The sequence below is a fragment of the Chaetura pelagica genome, unplaced genomic scaffold (genome assembly GCF_000747805.2).
Source record: "Chaetura pelagica isolate M959 unplaced genomic scaffold, ChaPel_1.0 scaffold703, whole genome shotgun sequence".
NCBI lineage: Eukaryota > Metazoa > Chordata > Aves > Apodiformes > Apodidae > Chaetura > Chaetura pelagica.
Window position 1 is genome coordinate 429,978 of NW_009952582.1, and position 8,619 is coordinate 438,596.

General features: G+C 50.5%; 1 protein-coding gene across 1 annotated transcript in view; it reads right to left on the bottom strand.

Annotated features, from left to right (window-relative positions):
- ZFHX3 (zinc finger homeobox 3) overlaps nucleotides 1-8,358 on the bottom strand; it is a 101,696-nt gene extending 93,338 nt beyond the window's left edge. The window contains 3 exon segments of the mRNA XM_009993658.1: nucleotides 2,701-3,197; nucleotides 5,747-8,135; nucleotides 8,137-8,358. Coding sequence (XP_009991960.1) covers nucleotides 2,701-3,197; nucleotides 5,747-8,135; nucleotides 8,137-8,358 — 3,108 coding nt within the window.
- Nucleotides 8,359-8,619: the final 261 nt, after the last annotated feature.

Sequence of the window (8,619 nt, forward strand, 5' to 3'; positions counted from 1 at the left end):
CATTCCTGCCCTCCCATCACTGACATGGGAAGAGGTCTGACACAAGCTATTGCCACGTGCAGGACAAAGATGGCAGCAGGAGACCAGACCTTCTCCTCCCACACTGGAAGCATTGCAGAAGATGAAAAGGTTCACCAGACTAAGGGCTAACAGTGTCTCCAGATCACATTTTTTGGCAGCAAGTAGCACTAACAGAAGTGGCTCTTGGGCAATGCAAGCAGCCAATAACATGTGATTTAAGGGAAAAAAATGGCAAAAAAAGCAGAATAAGGAGGATTGTGTGTGATAAGCCTAGTATGTGCTCTCACCCAGCAGCATCTGGAGAGGATTTTCTCCAGCAGGCAGGGAAGAACTCGATTACATCCAGTTAACTGTGCTCTAAACTGATTATGCATGTGCCAGGCTAATGGATTACATTAGCAAGAGGAAAAATAACATCCAATCAATCTCAATTTACTGCAGACCACACCAAGGCCTGAGAGAAGAGAAACCATTCTGTGAACTACCCCCACTCCTGCTGCATCTTTTCAGCTATCAAAAGAGACACAGCATTACAGCCAGGCTGGAGACTGGAAGAACTACTCTGAAGCTTGCTGGATCCACAGGCAGGCTTTCCATGAAGTCAAACACTGATTCCAGCTATGCTGCAGCAACTGTGAATCCAGCGGTCCACCATCCCCTGCTACAGACTCTACATAGGCAAACAAGGAAGCAAATACATGGAGCACATAACAGATTCCACTACTCTGAAATGTGTTATTCCCTGTCTGGTGTTTCGCTGTTTTCCCATCAAAAGTGACTCAAAGATATAACAGCTCTGAGAACTGCCCTGGCTTCTTACAAACCTGAACACTGACAATTCCCCCTCATCTGTCTGAGAAAAACACTGCAGAAATCTTCATTAGAAGCATCTATGGCTGTCCCCCAGTCTGACTTAGGTGGGGCTTTTTTCCTTTTTTTTCCTCCCCATCACTCCGTTCCCACTCAATGAGAGAACTCTAGCATCCCACCTGCATCTTTCCCACCAAAAACCACTGCAAATGAAGGGTCTTTGGCTATTTATCAGAACTGTATTTTGTGTTAAAACTCATAATAGAGCTTTCAAACAACTCTTTTTTACGCCAAAACAAATTCCACAGACAGAGGAGATTAAATTCCTCAGCTGCTTTTAAAAATTTCACTGGGACTCTCCTGCCCACAATTTCCAAGCTGGTTTAACTCTCTCAGTTCTCCTGCACACCTGAGAGGAGGTGTATGTAGCAATCTGACCATTTTAGTGCCAGACTCTGCTGTGTGAGGCCGGATCCCAGCTGGTGATGGTGACCACCATCCTCCCAGCAGTGAGGCCTCAACAGCAAGCTCCAGCTAAAACAGATTCCTCCTCTGATCAGTTCCCCATCAACTGCAAGCAGCCCCAACAACCACAGATCAAGGCAAACCCTCCATGATGCTCCTGGTTGTCTCCTTCCTCTCTGAACTGCCCATTCCTAGGGAAAGCACAGGAGTTTTGAAACCTAATGTGTCTGCACCATGACATGGGCTAATTTATGTGGGAACAGTTCAATGTCAAGTTTCAAATTCTCATTACATAAGGAAAAATATTCAAAGAAATATTTAAGAAGCACGAAATACACTCCCTGTATATACATATAGTTATATATAAAGAGCTCACCACATCTGGGAGGAAAGCAGGAAAAAAAGGATGGGGATAGAAAGAATATAAAAAAAGCTGAAAGCAATGAGAAGACAATGAGTGGGACAGTACGTGTGAAAGGATGGAATGTGGCTTGTTAGATTTATGGCAATTTGTACCTGATTGTTCATACTAAAGCCATCATGGGATGATTAGAGAAAAAGGTGAAGCTTTAAGTCCAGTGAAAATCAATAGCAATGTCTGGAGCAATTCTGCTGCACGAGTGAAAGGACTATTTACTGTATCCGGAGCTCCTCTTGGGTTACAGCCCACAGGGCTCAGGCCAGCCAGGGAGGGGGTTGTGAAGGGGAGAGGAAGTCAGGAAAGAGAAGATGGTTATAAAGAAGACATAAAATGGGGCAGGGAAGAGTAAAGAAAACAAGATGGCAGTCCTAGGCCAAATACTGCTGTGGATGGAAACCTGCAGTGCCTCCAACCACAGCCTGTCCAAACACACATAGAGAGGCTTCTCTTCCAGCCTGTTCCCTCCCCCAGCCCCCAGCAGCACTGCTGACTAGAGTGCAAATGCACTGAGACGGCGGCCCTCTCCATCCCCCTCCACCCACCCACCCAGCCTCCTCAGTGCCAGGATCAACACGCCTCTCTGGCAACAGCCACAGCCTTCTCGTGCTGACAAGAATCTTGTATGAGGTAACAAACAGCCTTGCGGGAAGAGACAACACGAGTGTGGCAAATACCACCTCGTACCATGGCTTCAACAGCGATGCTGAATTTTTGTGCAAGTCTCATTTAACACACATGCAGTGCTGTAAGACATGCATGCCCCCACTGAAGCACCCTGACATGAGCACCCACTGGCCTAAGACTTCACCAACCTCAGATGCAATCAGACCACAGGCTGAAGAGCTGTACCACACAAGTGAGACTGGCTCCTGCTGGAGAGATCCGAGCAGCTCACCTCCAAAAGATCGCAGCTCACTGTGGTTCCAAAACCAGTGTTCCAGCACTTGGGCAACGAAGGAAGATGAAGCAAAGCCAACCCTTACCTTATAGAGCTTCAGACTGGCCTCGTGCCTCGAGTTCACTGTGTGAAGACGCAGCTTCTCCAGACTGTTGGTGTAGTAGTCGCAAGCATTGCATTTCAGATGTACCGGATTCCCAATGGCCACACACTTCAGCCTCCACTCATTGGCCTTGCCACCCTCCTTGATATGTGCCACCAGCTGGTATTTCTGCACATGCTTGTCTGTCTTACAGTGGAGCTGGAAGTTTGCCTTGAGCTGTGTGTTGTAGCGGCACAACTTGCACTGGTACGAGTCCCCCATCACTGCCTTCCACTCGTCTTCAGGGAGGCTACGCTCCACATTCATGTGGAGGCCCAGCATGTCCAAATTATCTGTAGTGAACTTGTTGCACACAGCACACTGGAAGAGCTTCAGCGATGGGTCATTTGTTTGTGTGAAACTCTCACCCAAGTTCATTAGCTCCTCAGAAACCAGCTGTCCACCACCTAACCGCATGTCCAGGGGGATCTCTCCACCCACTGCATGAAGGAAAGAGGGGAGAAAGAGGTCAGAAAAGCTGAATTCTCTCTACTTGTCAGAAGAGAAGCACAGAGCAGAACACATGCTGCTCTCAGTGCAACTCTTGCACCCATCAAATGCACAGCAAAGGCCAAGCGCAGCTTCCCCTGCGCTTACTCCACTGCATTACTGGTCACTACCATGTCTGAAGAAAAAAGCAATTGCATCTGGCACATAGGCTGGGAAAGGACCACAGTAGCCTTTGCTACCCACCTTCTGAAGAAGTATCCAACCAACCCTCTGCCCTTGAAAAGTGCCAAGAAAAGTCCCACAGAGTTTCGGAGGCTGAAGAATTCCTTAGCACTGCACTGAAAGTCTCGGTGGACGTTTCAAGAACAGCGTAAGACCTTATCCTTTTTTTTCTTGCCTACTTGAAGAAGCAAGAAATGTTACCTGATGCAGTACCTGATCACAGTCCCTGCCAAATAAAAAGAGGTTAACAAAAAAGTGCCACTCCTGCACTATTAGTTCTCACATCTTCTCCAAGAGTTCAAAATGGTGGACAGTCTTGTAAAAACAGTGTTGACAGACACTTTGTGCACCCAAGGAGAAGACAACCACTATTAATAACGAGAGTGCAAGAGCATGCCAAGGAAAGCCAGCAGGACACTTACTGTCTGTAAGTGTCACATCTACTCTTCAAACCAAGAGTTGAACTCCATTCACTTACAGTAAATGAATGCACAAGCTTTTCTTCACAGCAGAGCACTCTGAAGATGTAGACAGAGACACTTTCTTTTTCTAACATCAACTGTTTATCATAGAATCACAGAATGGTCTGGGTGGGAAGGAACCTTACAGATGATCTAGATCCAACCCCCTGCCATGGGCAGGGACATCCTCCATAGATCAGGCTGCTCCAAATCCCATCCAACCTGCCCTTCAACACTTCCAGGGACAGGGCAGCCACAACCTCCTTGGGTAACCCCAGCACTTCAGTAAGAAGGGAACAGGAGCTCCAAAAAGGGCCTTCCAGGAAACCCACCACAGACAACGCTGTAAATTCATACACTATCAGCTTTGATATAAATGAGTGCCCATTACAGTTGTTGGCAACTTGAAGCTATTGAAAATACACTAAAAAAGACTGTGATCTTGACCTCCCAAAGGTGCAAACTGGGATACCTCAGCAAAACAAAAGAAAAAAAAGGAAGAAAAAAAAAAAGATAAAAAGATAATTACTTTAAATTAGTCACTTGAACTCCTTTGTTTTCTTTTTCATTTTTTCAGTATCTTGTGGTGTTCTCTCATATGACTTAAATGTCCTTCTGGACTAATAATAAACTGTACTATTAATAGCTGAAGGAAAGGAGAACATGCATGAGACCAGTGAACCAGTGATGGAGAGCATCAGTAATAACAGCATTGATGGATGGACAAGGCTAGGGAGGGCAGAGGGCAGCATGGAGAAGTGACTTCAGAGGAAAGCAGGTGAAGTGGCAGATTTCTTTTCACGTACTTTCCCAAGGAACCATGAAAAATTCTCAGCAGCAGCAACGCAGCAGACAGCAGCAGCTCAACCTGTGTCTGCCAAGCCGGAGGAATGGGGGGGTCTGTTCTGTGCCAGCTCCTACCCGCAGCACTGGGAAGCTCCAACAGCCCGGGGAGCAGGAGCACCCTGTTGGCCCTGGGCGACAGCAAAGGGGGGAACCTTTACCACAGAATTTTGGAATCTGAGAATTCTATGATCCCCCCTCTAAGTCTCATTCTTGGACAAAATTGTGCAGGGATAAGATGCACCCCCCCCCAGTGCCAACATGAACATGATGAGTGCTCCTTGTCATGAAAAACCCATTTGGTTGTTCACTTTAAAGGGTTTTCATCATATGATGAAAGAAATAATCTTCTCTCTCTTTAGACATCCCCTCCAGTTTAGTTAATTCTCATCTGGTCAGGCCTTGAATCTTGTATCTCACGCTGGCACCAGAGGAACAGCTTCAGCTCAGCTTCTTCAGCAGAGGACCACCACCACTTCCACTGAATTCATCACAACTCTCAAAACTTGCTTACCTTTTCTTCTAAGGGCAACACAGCAGCAACAAATCAGCCCAACATCTGTCTTTGAGAGCACCAGCAGCTGATCAGACCCTCTCACAAAGCCACCTGTCAAACTACTCAGCCCTTACCAAATTGAGGAAAAAAACCATTATGAAGCACTGCAGTAAGAATGCTTTCCACAATAAGGAGGAACATCTAATGCATGCCAGCAATAAACCGGATCTTCTATTCATTAGCTCCCTACCAAAACTCTTAGATGATGTACCAGAAAAGTGATGTATCTTCCCAGGATAAGAAAAAAATTGGTCTGGGAGAATACAGGAGACAGGTCTCCACCATGCAGCCTTCATCATGACCACCACACAAAGGCAGCTCACTGCATGGGGGCTGCACCACAGAGACAGAAGAAAGGGATCCAGCACCGAGCACCCAGCGCCATGAGGGTTCTGCAGTGACCCAAACACAATCCCTCCCTTACACACGGACACAGTGGAAACCCCTTCAGCCTCACCTAGAGATGGAGCCATTGTTGCCATGGGATTGGTGGGATCAAGCTGAAACCCACCCATCATGAACTGTGTATCTGTGGAAGTGCTGTCCATCTTCAAGTTGGGGAGGTTCATGTTCTGTGCCAGGTAGTACTGGTAGAGCTCGGCCTCGGCGGGGGACGGCAGGCTGCCGAGACCCAGGTGCCGGTTGTGTTGGATTTGGGACATGTTTTGCTGAAGCAGCATCATATTGTGCATGTGCTTTTCACTGGTCATGTGAATACGAAGGTTCCTAGCTACGTTGGTCTCATAGTCGCACACCTCGCACCGCCACGTAGGTTTGGTTTTTGGTTTGGTGGGGGAAGGGGCCCCACAAGTGCTACCGATGTTGGCTGCCGCGGCTGCTGCAGCTGCCGCAGCCGCCGCCGCTGCCCCAGCGGTGTGACTGAAGACTTGCTCTCCCCCTCCGTTCTGCAGGTTTTGCATGTTGTTGAGATGCTTGTCAGACTGCATATGAATACTGAGGTTGCCTTTGGTAGTAGTGGAGTAGTTACAGACCTCACAGCGGAAGGGCTTGTAACCACAGGTGTAGCTCTCACCCCGTGCCAGCCGCGGGTGTGGCTGCCCACTTTTGCAGTAGACACAGGAGCCTCCTGGCTCGGGATGTTTCTCCTTCATGTGCGCCTCAAGCGTCTGCTGGTACTTGTAGTGCCAATTGCACTTGGGACACTTGAGTGTCTTACATGAGTTGCGAGAATGCATCATAGTCATGTGGCCACCCAGCGACCGCGAGGAGCCCAGGACCGTGTCGCACTTTGGACACTCCACACCACTCCCCGAGGGGCACTCCCCACCCCCAAGTTCACAGAGGGGGCCAGCATGCTGGTGATGGGAGATGTAGCTCCCGTCCTCGCCCTCCACACTCTCATTTGGTTCTGGTGCTGTGGCATTGTCTTTATTGGCACTTTCATCGATAAAGTCCAGCCTCCTGCTGCCCTCTGCCACACTGGCTCCGCCACCCTCATTGTTAAAGCTTAAGTGATTCCTCCTGTTTGCACCATCAAAGACAAAGGAAGAAGCAGAATTAGAAGTAGTAGAAGCTGTGCCCCGTGACAGGGTCTGGAGCACGTTAGGCATTAAGGGAGAGTTAGAAATGCTTTGGTTTGAGAGAGCAAGGTCCTTTTTGCTGCTGCTGCTGCTGCCGCCTGTCACAGCCCCAGAGTCCTCCTGGGGCCGGTCCTCCAGTTCATCCTCCAACTCGCTTGGAAACAGTCCTTTGCAACCCTCATCATCCTCGTCTTCTTCCTCTTCCTCTTCTTCCTCTTCTTCCTCCTCCTCCTCCACATCCTCCTCCTCTTCCTCCTCCACCTCCTCGACCGGCTCTGCCTTTTCTGAGAGGCTGTCCTGGTCACCTCCCTCTTGCTTCTCCCCCTCTGCCACCCCAGGGTCCTTCCCCTCTGAGGATTTGGTGGGACTGGAAGCCAGCGGGCCCAGGGGAACTGAGGTAATGGGAGTCTTCAGAGCTGAGCTGGTCAGCCCTCCCAGGTTGAGGAGCGCACTGGGGGCCAGGACACCCGGTGGTGGCGGCTCTGCTCCGCTGGCCGCCCCAGGGTGGAGGGCCTGTTCGCCTTCCATGCGAATGCCACTGAATTTACCATAAAAACTGTGTCCAGGGCCTATGAGGTTAGCTGTGGAAACAAGAGGGTGCTGAAAGGTTTTGTTTTTTGGTTCCAGAAAGCTGACAAGGGGTTCCTTGTCTTTGCCTATCCCTTGGATGATAGCGGAGATGTTCTTATTGCTAAGAATTTTCCGCTCCTCCTCACTCAGAGTCATTCGGTGGTCGTGCACCGCGTGGGTCACGAACGAGCGGACATACCCAAAGGAGAGCTTGCACAAGAAACACATCAGGATGGGCTTCCTCTTCCCATAGAGCACAAAGCCATCGAATTTGGACAGGTCCACATTGTTTGGAACATCTTTGGATACGCAGGAGCTTTTGGCAGAACCGTCGCTGTTCAGGTAATCCTTGTTGCTTTTGTGTCGCACATCGAAGACGCGGAAGCTGTGCAGGACGGGGCTGATACCCGCCAGGGCTGAGGTATTCGGGAAGGCCTGGTCTGTGCCTTCAAACCACTTCCCAAAGGATGAGGCTATGTGGAAGGTGTTGATGATCTGCGGGTAGACGGGAGCGGCAGCGGAAGGCTCTCCCTGCTTGGGCAGGGAGTTCGGGAGCAGTGAGGGGAGAGCCCCGCTCCTGCCGGCGGCCCCGCTCTGCACCAGCTGGCTGAGGCTCTCCACGATGTAGGCCGAGCCGTCCGGCTGGTAGACGATCTCGCCGGCCAGGTTCTCCACGTCACTCTCCTCCTCCCCATCCTCGCTGCTCTCGCTCCCGCTCTCCCCCCGCAGCGGCCTTGCCCGCGGGCTCGGCGCCGGCCACCGCGCTGCTCTCGGGGACGCGCTCAGGGAAAGGGACCCTCAGGCTGTCCAGGGGGCCGCGGCTCTCCGCTGCGGGCTGCTCCATGCTGCCGGCCGTGTCGGGGAGGTGGGCACTGTTGAGATCAGTCCATTGCTGGTGCTGAGGGATGCCGCACCCATTGTCCTTCCCGGGGATGACGGGCGAGTCACAGCCTTCCATGGCAGGGCCGGCACGGAGCGCTCATTGCACCCGGTACGGCTTGGACCTGCAGGAGGGAAAGAAGGGGAAAGGCAGGTGAGTCAGGGAGAAGAGACAGTTCCTGTAAAGACTCCCTGTACCAAAGGCCACCCACCCTGCTGCTCAGGACCTAACAGGAGGTTATGAGAGCTGGCACCCCAAGATGGGCTCCAGGATGAGGCGGCCTGGCCTCAGGTAACACACTGCTGGAAAGGAGCAATGGAAATATGATGGAAGCAGGAA